At 47.6% G+C, this 14,958-nt stretch overlaps 1 protein-coding gene across 2 annotated transcripts; it reads left to right on the forward strand.

The window, feature by feature from the left end:
• Positions 1-2,006: 2,006 nt before the first annotated feature.
• Positions 2,007-4,197, forward strand: LOC103631913 (probable fucosyltransferase 8). 2 transcript variants are annotated; one of them, XM_008653761.2, is made up of 2 exons: positions 2,007-2,356; positions 2,439-4,197. In XM_008653761.2, exons 1-2 carry the CDS (start codon positions 2,095-2,097, stop codon positions 3,956-3,958), a joined length of 1,782 nt encoding a protein of 593 aa, XP_008651983.1. In that variant the 5' UTR covers positions 2,007-2,094; the 3' UTR covers positions 3,959-4,197. The 2 variants fall into 2 exon arrangements, with proteins under 2 accessions (XP_008651983.1, XP_008651984.1); XM_008653762.2 differs by having other exon boundaries at positions 2,493-4,197.
• The last annotated feature ends 10,761 nt before the right edge of the window (positions 4,198-14,958 follow it).

Below are 14,958 nucleotides of genomic sequence, written 5' to 3' on the forward strand. Positions count from 1 at the left end.
ACCAAAGGCTACATTTTCTATATAAACTTTGTATTTATTCAAGTTTGTACAAAAACTATGGATTATTTTCTGCTACAAACTATTTATAAAGACTAACATCTTAAGGTGTCCATCTTCCTAAATCAATTTTAGGAGACAGGAGTTTATGCTATCTCCAGTATATCCTCTATCTTATCTCTTATCTCTCACTTATTTCAAACTTCTCTCTATAAACAGTGTTATATACAGTTTTATGTCCCTGTTTTAGAGAACTCTACTGAAGACGGTCTCCACTGCTCGAGAAATGGGCTTTTGGACTCACCGAGATAGACTATATATAGATGAAACTTCAAGTATCCTATATTCTTTGAAATGAATCCTGTTCAACCACTATCCATGGAAATAAATAAACGGAATTATTGCCTTTATATAGTGGTCTGTTTGGATGTAGATATTGAACATGTTAAAATTGAATTAGATCTAATATCAAATCTTCCTAGTATTGGAAATTGGTTACAATACAAATCTATTGTTTGGGTGTAACTGGAATTGCAAATCTAACTAATATAAAGGGTCTAGGCTCTGAATTGTGAGAGACAACTTTTAGTTAGACTGTGTCCAGCAGTTCACACATATAGTCACCTAAAATATTGTATTGCAGTATTGTTCGTAGAGTGGAGTTTGAATATAAATATAGTGATGGATAAGCTGCTGAAGATGACCTTATAGTCTAATATTAACGAAATGAGCTTTGAATTTATTAGACAATCAAACAACAGAATTTAGGAATCCTCGTTCGTCCACGTGCGTGTAAAGAAAATAGTGATCGAGGTATAGTGCTAGGACTGAATTTACATCCGGAGAACTTCTAGAATGTTTTGGTACTTCTCTCTTGATTTCCTCAATGAGTCGAACATAGCTAGACTATAGCTAGACTGCCTATTTGGTTTAGTTAGGAAATGGTTCAATTTAGATGGATAATTTCGTATTAACGTTTGATTTATATTTAATATATATAAGAAAATATAATCGTAGGTAGGTACTTCTCAAAACAAATGTAAAATGACATATGGGCCCTAATTATTTATCTAAATAGATTATATTATCAGAATAACTATTATTTGTAATTTCATACGAGCTAACCTAACAATAAAAAAATTCGATTTGGTACACCGTTGTCGTATACAAATGTTACATGACCCTCGAATTCTAGGCCGATCTATCTAGTTTGGTTTGGCACACAGGTAATAAAGTACCACAAAATTCAACCCGCACGGTCGCATACTACTACTTGCAAACCACTAGCACCGGATCGAAAGTCCACCCTCCAGTAGAATAGATTTTCGGTTCCTTATATTAGACGCAACTAGAGTCGGCTGAGTACTGATATCCGATTCAAATATTTCAATCTTGGAAGACTTTTAGTTCTGTTTGATTGGTAATACAAGAATGACCAACCAAACTAATCTATATAGATGGAATCGATGATATTGATTCGATTTAAATTTATAGCTATTCAAAATTTATCTCAATTCATTTCAATCTATATCAAATTAGAATAACCGAACAAGTATATATAACTGTTTGGTAACACCAATCTAGATTAATATAAATACGCATGTGCTATAAACTGACCCAAATCGTAGTCCCGGACTTCTATTCCGAGACGGGACTAAGGGTCTGTTTGGTTGGGCTGTGGCTGTGAAAAAAGTTGATGTGGGCTGTGAGCTGTGGAAAAAGCTGCTGTAGACTGTAAGCTGTTAAAAAGCTAAAAACCCTTTGGTGGAAACCACTAAAAGTCATTAAAAATTCTTCGATATATGTTTTCATAGTTCCATCCGAAAAGCCACTAAAAGCAGGTCCAGGGGTGCTTTCAGATTTGCACTACGAGAAAGTCGGCTTTTAGAAAAAGCTACTTCCTGGATCCAGCCCTTTGGTTGGCTTTTGGCTTTTAGGGGGGCAAAAGCCAAAGCCAAAAGTCAAACCAAACACACCCTAAGGCTGCTTGTACTAATATAATCATCCGGTACACGCAGCCGCATAGAGTCTCCGTTAAATGCAGCTCGAGTCGTCGGCGGCGGCCATGCGCGCACGGTAGAGAGCTTGTCGACGGAGATGGCGGTGATGAGCGGCGCTGCAGACAGCATGTTGCCAAAGCTGGTGGACGATCCGGAGGCGGTGGCGCTGGCGGTAGAGCCGTGGGCGCAGCCAGGGAGGAAGAACAAGAAGACGTGCCGTCGGGCTTTGCTCGTCGGCAGCCTGATGACGCTGCTGCTCCTGGCGTGCTTCGTCCTCGGCCGAGAGAGCGCGTCGTCAGCGGCATGGCTGCAGATCGATCTCCTCGCCAAGCTGACCGCCATGAACAATGGAACGGCAGGTACGTACCACGGTCGTTGTTCGATCGCATGCATGTGAGCACGTCCATCTCATCCCCGTATCGCGTTAATCATGCACGCTAGGCGCTAGCACATCCGCAGAACCAAGCATTGATCGAGTCACCTCGATCGCTTCAGGGCTTACGACGACGACGCACGCTCCTCATGGCCGTGACGAGCTCCTCGGCGGCCTTCTCCCGGCGGGCATGAACAGGCGGACGTGCCGGAGCCGGTACGAGTCGTGGCGGTACTACAAGTACTTCCCGTACGCGGCGTCGCCGCACCTCCAGGACAAGCTGCGGGCCTACGAGGCCCGGCACAGGCGGTGCGCCCCCGGCACGCCGCTCTACGCCAAGTCCGTCGAGCAGCTCCGGTCCGGCCGCAGCGCCGACGGCATGGAGTGCACCTACGTCGTGTGGCTCCCCTTCGACGGCCTCGGCAACCGCATGCTGTCCATGGTGAGCGGCTTCCTCTACGCGCTGCTCACGGACCGCGTCTTCCTAGCCGCCTTGCCCGCGGACTCGGCCGACCTCTTCTGCGAGCCGTTCCCGGACACGACGTGGCGGCTCCCGCTGGAGGACTTCCCCGTCGCCGACCTGCTCCCGCGGGGGCAGAGCATCGAGCGGTCGTACACGAGTCTTCTCGACGCCAAGGAGGTCGGCCCGGACGCGAACGCGACGGCGGGCGTGCCGCCGTACGTGTACGTGAGCTTGGGGTGGCAGCTCAAGGACCCCCTCTTCTTCTGCGGCGAGCACCAGCTCGTTCTCGGCAAGGTCAACTGGCTGCTGCTGTACAGTGACCTCTACTTCTCCCCGTCGTTGTACGCGGTGGCCGAGTTCCAGGACGAGCTCCGGCGGCTGTTCCCGGCCAAGGAGAGCGTGGGCCACCTCCTGTCCCGGTACCTTTTCCACCCGACCAACCCCGTGTGGAGTCTGACCACCAGGTACTACCGCTCGTACCTGGCTACCGCAAAGCGGAGGATCGGTGTGCAGGTCAGGATGTTCAGCTATGGCTCCATCTCCGCCGACGACATGTACAGCCAGATCCTCGCGTGCTCCCAGCAGGAGCACATACTGCCGGAGACCGAAGACGGTGATGAGGACGAGGTGGTGGCCGCGACGAGGAACGGCGACAATGCCGATGGCTCCAACTCCACGGCCATCTTGGTGGCGTCTCTGTACGCGGACTACTACGAGAGGCTGAGGTCGAGGTACTACGACCACGGGGCGAAGGGCGGCGAGAGGGTGGCCGTGTTCCAACCGTCGCACGAGGAGCGCCAGGCGACGGACAACATGGCGCACAACCAGAGAGCGCTCGCGGAGATCTACCTGCTCAGCTTCTCCGAGGAGCTTCTCACGTCGGGGAGGTCCACGTTCGGGTACGTGAGCAGCAACCTCGCCGGCGTCCGGCCGACGATCATGCTCACCGCTTATGACCACAAAATTCCGGAGCCGCCGTGCCGGCGGGCCGTGTCCATGGAGCCGTGCAACCTCACGCCGCCCCTGGGCGTGGAGTGCCGTGGCAAGCCCGTGGACAAGGAGGACCTGGCACGCCATCTCAGAGTCTGCGAGGATTCCAAGGACTCGGTCAAGCTTTTTGACTAATAACAACGCCCGCTACTAACTTTTTTTCTTAGTTTCTCTGGTTAAATTTTAAGATAATTTTATATCAACTAGTAAAAAAATATGATTTGCTATTAATTTTTTATTATAATATATCATTTTCGTTTCTATGGCTATAAAAATATTGTAAAGTATCAACTCGACAAAGATCCAAGTCTTGGAATAGAGTAGCAACTGTCCTATATGAAAGGAAAATGGGCTCTAAGCTATTTCTATATTGATATTGGTGTTCGATGAACATCACAACCTATTGGACTAGCTAGTTTGCTAAGGTTTAGTTATATGATCAATAGATTGAATTTAGAAGACCAGATTCAAAGATACATATACTTAGATAAAAATAACATATTGAGTAGGAAATGGGTTTTGGGGCACTTGAGTATTTGGATGAGTTTTAAAAGACCATAGCAACATATTATAACATGTTGGAACAAGTGGAATAGAGCATATAAAATCATAAGATCAATTCAGCCAAAATATATGACTTAGTGTATTTGAAAAGCCTCAAAATACATTTACCTAAGTCATAAAAGTGCTCAAGAAACCAGCCAAATGAAGTCAAGAAAGTTGTGCCCAAGTTAGATATGGTCTGGCTACTATGAGCGCACCGGACTAGTCTAGTGTACACCAGACTCGGCACTCAGAAAGCTTGTTTTTTGGATCTTTGGAGCTTTGCAAACCGGATAGGTCTGTTGTGCCATCGGACCACCCTCTGGACTCGACACATATAGAGCATGCACACCTCATAGGTTCGATGTCGCACCAGACACAGTACACCCAATGGTCGGAAGGGAAGATCCAGCAGTCGACTGATGTGGCGCCGACATGATAAGGTATGGTGTGCACCGAACTGGCCCGACGCAGCCTGACAGCTGAAACTTTTCAATATGGCCACTGATGGGACAGATCTACAGTGCTAGGTCCGATGCATCCTGACGGGTGACAGCTGGCAAGTTTTCAGTGATGGGACAAATTTATAGTGTCAGGTCCTATGCACATCGGACAAGTCTGGTACGACTAGTTTCTGAGTTGTTTTGTAGTGGGTTTCAAACGGTTTTATGTGCATTGGTAGCCTATAAATATGACACCAACCAGTTGATACAACATCAATAAGCTGAGAAACAAAGCATACAAGTTAGAGCAACATCTTCGAGTCATCCAAGAATACCAAGTGCCTGAAGTTGAGTAGTGAGTTTGGTGATAGACGCCCTTTGAGAGAAAAGTGGTAGAGCACTTGTGTTGAGCTAAAAGCATGGAATTGTGCGAATCTTTGTAATTTGGATAACCCCCATTGAGATTGTAAAGCAATCAAGAGCCTTCAAGTGTGTGGAGAGCCTTACGAGACTTAGGTCTCAACAATTTAAGAAAGGGAAGGCTCGAGTTTAATCTTGATGATCACTTGTTTGAGGAAAGGGTTGAGAGAGACCACGTTCTTAATAAAATTATCAACATAGATGTAGGTCTTTTCTTAAACCGAACTCTGGTAAAAAAATCAATGTGTCTCTTCGTGCTTTACTTTGCTATTTGGTTTACCCCTTCTTCTCTAAATTCTACTTACTCTATTATTTATTTATAATCTATATTTTTGCTCAGATTAATTTTAGACTTAGGTCCCGTTTGGTTAGAGGGACTAATCTTTAGTCCCTGGTTTTTAGTCCTGTTTAGTCTCTATTTTACCAAACGGAAGGACTAAAGTAGGGACTAATTGGTTTTAGTCTTTAGTCCTCACATAAGTGCTAAAAGGGACTAAAGGGCAACATTTACTCTAATTACTCGTGCCTAGAAAACTAGTGTGAAACAAGAAAAAGAGTATTTTGGTCTTTATGTGTTGCATTTAATGTATTTAGAATTTGTTTAGTCCCTATAACCAAACATGGTAGGGACTAAATTTGAGTCCCTAGACTAAATTTTAGTTCTAGGACTAATGGAACCAAATATGGCCTTACTTTTTTTAGCAACAATAGCATGTCACTTGGACTTTATCCCGGATTAACCTTTTTCCCTAAATTTATCTTTTATCTTGTGATGCTAAAACTATTACTGGAACTAATTAATTAATTATATTACTAAGGCCATGTTTGGTTTCTTTAGTCTAGGGACTAAAGTTTAGTCTCTAACATGTTTGGTTCTAGGGGCTAAAAATAGTAAGAATATACTAAATGACTCATAAGAGCATCTCCAACAACGTGTCCTATAAAAATGCCCTATAATTTGAAAATGAGTATATTTTATAAGATTTAGAGCACCAACAAAATATTTTGCTCCAACAGTAAAGCCCTAAATCTAGATTATAGTGCAGTGCACTACGGTGTAGTATATTTGAGGCACTTGAGAGGGTGCCCTATATTTTTTGACCAAATTTTATAAAATGAGGCACCGTTGGAGTAGTTTTTCCTGTGTAGAGCTCTATATTTCAATTTGAGGCACCAATTTAAAGCATTGTTGGAGATGCTCTAATAAGACTAAAATGGCCTTTAACATTCTTCTGCTATTAGTACAATTGAACTAAATTAGGGGTAAATGTGGAATTAATATGGTTTAGTTTATTTTAGCACATATGTGAAGGACTAAAAACTAAATCATTTTAGTCCATATTTTAGTCCTAGTATTTGGCAAAAAAAAGGACTAAATGAGACTAAAAACTAGAGACTAATCTTTAGTCCCTCTAACCAAACACCCCTAAACTGCTGAAATTTTGGTCGAATTTGTTAATCAAAGTAAACAGTCTTTCTTCTAATTACTGACTAAACTAATTATATATATATATACTGTATTTATATATTACACCTGGGTGCATTCAATATAGAGAATGCACTCAGGCCGAAACTACGCGCCAGGAGCACCTGGTCCGAGCCAACCGCCTCACCCAGGCCGAACCGACGCGCAGGCCCTGACAACTTCGGTCTGCACCAAGACCAGCAGTTGCGATCATTGTTTTGTTTAACAAATTTTTGGACATAGTTATATAGAAGTTGCAATCACACCAGACTAGCAGTTGCAATCATTGTTATGTTTAACAGATTTTTGGACATAGTTATATAGAAGTTGCAATCACACCAGACCAAAGACCAGCAGTTGCAATTACACCAGACAGCAGTTGCAATCATTGTTTGTTTAACAGATTTTTGGACATAGTTATATAGAAGTTGCAATCACACCAGACCAGCAGTTGCAATTACACCAGATAACAGTTGCAATCATTGTTTGTTTAACAGATTTTTGGACATAGTTATATAGAAGTTGCAATCACACCAGACCAGCAGTTGCAATTACACCAGACCAGCAGTTGCAATCATATTTTTTTAACAAAATTTCCCAGTGTTATTCAGTACTTGCAATCACATCAGAGCAATTCATCAGTTGCATCCACACCACACCAGCAGTTGCAATTACAACACACCAGCAGTTGCAATCATTTTGTTTACATTTTTTAACAGAATTGGGTAGAATTATACAGCAGTTGCAATCACACCTAATGCGGGGTTGCAATCATACCACACCAGCAGTTGGAATCATTTTTGTTTAACATGTTTCTTACAATCAGACCAAAAAATGCTAGAGGATCGGCCCCTCCAGCCACAACAATCTCAAGGATTTAGGGGAGGAGCATCGAGACGATTCAAGGTGTGTGGCAGCGACGGTGGGGCCATGGATCTAGGGTTAGAGGATCGGAGGAAGGAGGAGTCGGCGGGGGGGGACAGGGCGGCGCGCTGATAGAGAGGTGCGCGGAGGCGCGCGGACAGGGAGGCGCGCGGCGGAGCGGGGACAGGGAGGCGCGCGGAGACGGCGGGGGGGCAGTAAGTCTTGGGTCTGTGCATCCAAAAACTAAAATGCACCTCCGATTTTTAAACAACACCTCCGATTTTTAAACAACACCTCTCTCGGTTAAAATAACTTACATGTGGGACGAAGTTGACTCTCCTCCGAATTAAAAGAAAGAAACTGTCTCACGTTCGTCATTCACGATTAAAAATTTGATGGTAGCCAATCGCGTGAGACATAAACAAAAAGGAAACATAAAAAAACGCGAGCTCTGTCACGCGCACGCTCATGTGGATGCACAGCCGCTGACCTGCACATGCATGCCTGAATGAACCATACCATCACAATTGAGTAGCTGTTTAGTCGTCGCGTCTTGATCATGACACGGAAAACGAAATTGCCAACTCAATTGTACTGTATAATAATATCCTCTTAGATCGTTCATGGCACGATTAGAGGGGGGATTGAGAGGGATATTCGTTAAATAGCACGTTTGCGCCCGTTGCCGAACTGTTGAATTAAACATATAGGTTGACAGCTAGGTCTATAGGCCCATCTCTTATTTATTTACCAGCAACATTCACAACTGTGGAGACCCCTTTGCATAAACATCTTGCCCTCACCAACTATAATTTTATACTGTCTGGCGAAGTATCCCGTGCACCTGGAGGGGAGAAGCACATGATGCACATAGACAATCTCAGCCATCGATCTTTTATCCAACAGCTGATCTCCCCTCCTTTGAGATTTTTCAAATTGACCATCTCACCTCCCTCACATTGCCATGTTTCTTTTCCAAACAAAACATCTGGTGTCCCTCACTCAGATCAAGAGGACTGGGACAGCGAGGATCATGTTAAGTTTGTGATCCGAATTCTGAAGAAGGTGACCAAGTTGACAAGCGAAGTGGAGGCGTGTCGCCAGAAGGCTTGGGCGCCTGAACCAGTTTATGATATATACTTATACAAATTATGTTACACGGGGTAGGTATTTATGCAATACGGTATACTGCATAAAAAATCTGCCATGTGGTTCAGTGGTGGAGCATCTACAGGTTCGAGCGTAAAAACCTTAAGATTTGAGCATAAAACCTTTTAGTTATAAACGTAAATATCGAGCCAATGTGAGAGGTTGATAGTTGTGGCGAGTTGTATTCACGATCCTATTTTTATGGCAGATTCAAAAATTATGGTAGATCGTGTGAGTTTTCATTGCGAGCGCGTAAATTTTGGATGATATTTTTGTTTCCACTGCACGCGCGCAAAAAATTGAATGATATGAGCCACGCAGAGCATACATTCTTATATAAAGTCGCATAAATACTTACACCATGTAACATAATTAATAAAAAACATAATATCGGTACAACTAAAAACGTCGGCGGGAATTAAGGACAGTTTTATGGCAGACATAAAAATATGGCAGTTACGAAAATAAGTGATTTGATTTGATTCTTTATGGTAATTACGAACAGGCAGGAATTAGGGACAATTTTATGGCAGACGTTAAAATCCGGCAGTTACGAACATAAGTGATTTAATTTAATTTTTATGGTAATTACGAACAACATAAATCAAAGAATTGACTTTTTAATATGTATGCAGTAAACTAATGTACGAACTCCGTGTTAAAACATAAAGTCCTACCGTGTCGGTACCCTGGATTAGGGGTACCCCTTACCACGGTATAAAGGCATGATGCCTGCGTAGCTACCCTTAACCGCGCAGAGAACAACCCCAGGGGTATCTCGTGAGCAGTTAAGGTGGCATTCCCGGAGGCAACGTCATCGGACCCAGAAGGCATGGGACCACTGTACACACAACCCGGACCCCCGAAGTAAAGCAGCCCGGAGCCATTGGATAGGGTGCGGACCCCACCAAGTGAGCTCCGGACCACCCGTAACAAGGACCCGGGAGGGGAAGTGCCACGACCTAGGCATGGGTCCGGTATTGACGCGTGTCCAGGATCTATCCGGAGCACCTCCACTCCCCACTCGGCCAAGGGTCTAATACTGTCGCATGGCTTATTGTCTGTGACGTAGGCCGACGGGCGGTGCATGACGTGAGGGCTCTAGGCCGCGCGATCTCCGCATTTATTGCGGAGAGGACGCATCGCCTGTCCGCCCCTCTGACGGGTGATGTGCCCCCACAGCATTTATTGTGTCATGTCCATTCCACTGGCAGACGGCGCCAGAGCCACCCTGCAGACGGTGCACCTGTCCAGTCCGTTGCCGAAACAGTACGCCCGTGCTGCGCGGTGCACTGTACTCGTACCTTGTGCGAGAAGCTTCCCCTGCACGCCGAGACTATACAAGATCTCGGATGTCAGGGCGCAAGAAGATTGCTTCAGCAGGAGATATCAGTGGCTACATCCGTTATGTTCCTGGGCCCACATGTCGGGCTCAGCACTCTTGTACATGCCCCCTTTAGCTATAAAAGGGGAGGCATGCTACGTTACAACATAGGCTCACTTAGACCCAAATGATTCTAGACAACTCAAACTCTCAAGCAATACATCACACAGTGGAGCAGGGTATTACGCTCCGGCGGCCCAACCCACTCTAAATCCTTGTGTGTTCTTGTGTTCTTCCCATTTTCCAACTAACGAGCAAAACGCTTAGGCCCCTCCTCATCTTAGGATTTAGGGCGGGTGCACTCCGCCACCCGACCGGAGATTTCGCGTAAATAGTGCATGTGGTAGGTATAAAACACAATAATTGGAAGGCATAACACGGATCGAAGGAGGTAGTCGCCGGATGACGCCGTCAAGGACACAAGAACAGATGGAGGTCGTCACTCGAGCCGTCTGAACTACGCCGGATTGGAGGATGTCATGCGCGATCTTCGCCTCGCGCACCTCGTGCCTTTTGTGACGCCGCTCAAACCTCGTGCCACGGGCACCGTCACGGGGCATCGTTGTCGCCGTCGCTCACCCGCACCGGTGCCCCGCCGTCGCTCGCTCTCTGGATCGAGGAGCGGCCGTCACCGCACCACCGATCTAGGAATTACCGCCATCAGGCATCTAGGTTGGGGAGCCACCGCCCCCGCAACTGCAAACCGGGGGTCGTCGTCGCTCGTGAATCGAGGTGGACGTTAAAAAACTGAAACTACGGGTAGAACTGGGCTTATCAGGCACGTGGCGGAGCAGCCCGTGAGCCCTGTGGAGTTGCTGATCGACGAAGGACCTGTACGTACGTGGTCGCCTCCATCGGGCTCGCCACGCCACTGAACGACATCCCCATCTTCCGCGGGGGCATCGAGGCCCAGGCCCAGCTCGGTCGCCACCCCTACTTCCGGAGCATCCAGGTGACGGACAAGGTCGACGGCACGCCGCGGTGGGGGTGCCCAACTGCCCACAAAGGTGAACGTGGACGACCACGTCGGCGTCGTCGTGCCGCCGCCGAGACCCGGACAAGGGCGTGGAGGACTACCTCGCCTCCCTGTACACGCTGCCCATGGACCACACGCGCCAGCCCTAGGAATTTCCACTTCCTCGACGTCAGGACCTGTTACACCTCCGTTGCCGGTGCACACAAAGGAAACCACTCATCGAGGAGCTCGCAAGCGTCGTCCTAATGTTCGTACGAGTGGTCCGGAGTGGGCTTGATGCAGGTCTCTGTGTGGTGGGTTTATTTATCTGTTAGTCTGCCTGGTGGGTCCCCGTGTGTGTGAAGTATATGTAGGAGATGATGTCTGTCTTTAGGGATTATGCTTGTAATGAACACTATCTGAAACTCTATGGAAATGCCTTCCTCGTCTACCTTCTTCTCCTTCTCCTGAACTCCCTCCCTTCCGTATCCTTCCCAGAATTCTTCCTTCCTTCCATAGGTAGCTAACAAATTGGTATCAGAGGGTCGATCCCTTGCCACAAACATGTCACACACTCCTCCTGTTGAGACAAATCTCACCCTAGCACTAGAGAATCAAACCCGTTCGCTCCTCACCGAACTGGACAAGAGGTTCCAATCGCTCGAGGCTAAGTGGGAGTCTCGGATCGGTGGCCTCGAATCCCACGTCGCTGAAGCAGATCGGCGCCTCTCCAACCTATCAAAGTCCATTCGTGCCGACGTGGAGGCCCACCTTACTGCATCGGATGTCAACACCGAGTCCAGGCTTCGCCAGATCGAGGAAGACACGGGATTCCGTGTCGCGGCACTGGAGTCTGCAGTCCAGTTGCTCGACGGATGGCGTCCTCGGGTGGATTCATCCATCGCCCACCTGCAGTACTCCGTTGAGTAGATCCACGTTTCAGTGGAGTCTCCCTGGCCACATCTGAGACCGCACAGCCTCGCCGGTCATCCTGGAGGCCTCGGTGAGCGCGGAATTCTGCCGACACCAGGATCAGCACCGGGGCGTCAATCTATCCCCGTTGAAGATGCTGATGGCCCTCCCTTCGGGCACCGCTTCGCCTCACAACACCGGGACAGTGGATTTCGGCAAACCCTTGTCGATTCCCACTCCCCGGTCAAGGGTACGTACGGATCCCAACACCCCACCTCATTCTCCTTCCCAGTTCGTAATAGTTATGGGTGGGGAGAAGAAGAACATCATGGCCAATTGTCTAATAGTTTACACCGTATGCCCAGACTGAATTTTCCGTCGTTTGATGGCAGTAGTCCCAAGTTTTGGCAATCCAAGTGTGAGAAATATATTGACATGTATGAAACTGAACCCCACATGTGGATTAAGATCGCTACTATGCAGTTTGAGGGTGTTGCTGCTGAAAGGGAATTAGACTTACACCTAGTTCCTAAATAATTTTGGTGGTTGAATTGCCCAACACAAATCTTTGGACTAACTAGTTTGCCCAAGTGTATAGATTATACAGGTGTAAAAGGTTCACACTCAGCCAGTAAAAAGACCAAGTTTTGGATTCAATAAAGGAGCAAAGGGGCAACCGAGGGCACCCCTGGTCTGGCGCACCGGACTGTCCGGTGTGCCACCGGACAGTGAACAGTACCTGTCCGGTGCACCAGGGGACCCAGACTCAAACTCTTCGCCCTCGGGAATTCTCGGAAGCCGGCGCGCTATAATTCACCGGACTGTCCGGTGTGCACCGGACATGTCCGGTGCTCCAAGGAAGCTCGGCCTCCTGAACTCGCCAGCCTCGGGTTCGCGCGGCAGCCGCTCCGCTATAATTCACCGGACTGTCCGGTGTGCACCGGACTGTCCGGTGTGCCAGCGGAGCAACGGCTCTCTTCGGCGCCAACGGCTCTCTGCGGTGCATTTAATGCGCGCGCAGCGCGCGCAGACGTCAGACTTGCCCATACCGGTGCACCGGACATCAAACAGTACATGTCCGGTGTGCACCGGACACCCAGGCGGGCCCACAAGTCAGAAGCTCCAACGGCTAGAATCCAACGGCAGTGATGACGTGGCAGGGGCACCGGACTGTCCGGTGTGCACCGGACTGTCCGGTGCGCCATCGAACAGAAGCCTCCAGCCAACGGTCAAGTTTGGTGGTTGGGGCTATAAATACCCCAACCACCCCACCATTCATTGCATCCAAGTTTTCCACTTCTCAACTACTACAAGAGCTCTAGCATTCAATTCTAGACACACTAAAGAGATCAAATCCTCTCCAATTCCACACAAAGCCCTAGTGACTAGTGAGAGTGATTTGCCGTGTTCATTTGAGCTCTTGCGCTTGGATTGCTTCTTTTCTTTCTCACTTGTTCTTGAGATCACACTCCATTGTAATCAAGGCAAGAGGCACCAATTGTGTGGTGGCCCTTGCGGGGAAGTTTTGTTCCCGGCTTTGATTAGAGAAGAGAAGCTCACTCGGTCCGAGGGACCGTTTGAGAGAGGGAAGGGTTGAAAGAGACCCGGCCTTTGTGGCCTCCTCAACGGGGAGTAGGTTTGCAAGAACCGAACCTCGGTAAAACAAATCTCCGTGTCTCTCTTGCTTATTCGCTTGGGATTTGTTTTGCGCCCTCTCTCTCGGACTCATTTATATTTCTAACGCTAACCCGGCTTGTAGTTGTGTTTATATTTGTAAATTTCAGTTTCGCCCTATTCACCCCCCCTCTAGGCGACTATCAATTGGTATCAGAGCCCGGTGCTTCATTAGAGCCTAACCGCTCGAAGTGATGTCGGGAGATCACGCCAAAAAGGAGATGGAGACCGGCGAAAAGCCCACTACAAGCTACGGGAGCACTTCATCGGAAGAGTCCCGCACCAAAAGGAGGGAGAAGAAGAAGAGCTCCTCCAACAAAGGGAAGGAGAAGAAATCTTCTTCTCACCACAAAGAGAAGAAGGAAAAATCTTCTTCCCACAAGCCACATCGGAAAGGCGACAAGCACAAGAGGATGAGGAAGGTGGTCTACTACGAGACCGACACTTCATCAACTTCTACCTCCGACTCCGATGCGCCCTCCGTCACTTCTAAGCGCCAAGAGCGCAAGAAGTATAGTAAGATCCCCCTACGCTACCCTCGCATTTCCAAACATACACCTTTACTTTCCGTCCCATTAGGCAAACCACCAACTTTTGATGGTGAAGATTACGCTAGGTGGAGCGATTTAATGCGATTTCATCTAATCTCGCTCCACAAAAGTATATGGGATGTTGTTGAGTTTGGTGCACAGGTACCGTCGGTAGGGGATGAGAACTATGATGAGGATGAGGTGGCCCAAATCGAGCACTTCAACTCTCAAGCAACGACGATACTCCTCGCCTCTTTAAGCAAAGAGGAGTATAACAAAGTACAAGGGTTGAATAGCGCCAAGGAGATTTGGGATGTACTCAAAACCGCGCACGAGGGAGACGAGCTCACCAAGATCACCAAGCGGGAAACGATCGAGGGGGAGCTCGGTCGGTTCCGGCTTCACAAAGGAGAGGAGCCGCAACACATGTACAACCGGCTCAAGACTTTGGTGAACCAAGTGCGCAACCTCGGGAGCAAGAAGTGGGACGATCACGAAGTGGTAAATGTTATTTTAAGATCTCTCATTTTTCTTAATCCCACTCAAGTTCAATTGATTCGTGGTAATCCTAGATATACTAAAATGACCCCCGAGGAAGTTATCGGGCATTTTGTAAGTTTTGAGTGCATGATAGAAGGCTCGAGGAAAATCAACGAGCTTGGCGACCCATCCGAAGCCCAACCCGTTGCATTCAAGGCAACGGAGGAGAAGAAGGAGGAGTCTACACCAAGTAGACAACCAATAGACGCCTCCAAGCTCGACAATGAGGAAATGGCGCTCGTCATCAAGAGCTTCC

The sequence above is a fragment of the Zea mays genome, chromosome 7 (assembly GCF_902167145.1).
Source record: "Zea mays cultivar B73 chromosome 7, Zm-B73-REFERENCE-NAM-5.0, whole genome shotgun sequence".
NCBI lineage: Eukaryota > Viridiplantae > Streptophyta > Magnoliopsida > Poales > Poaceae > Zea > Zea mays.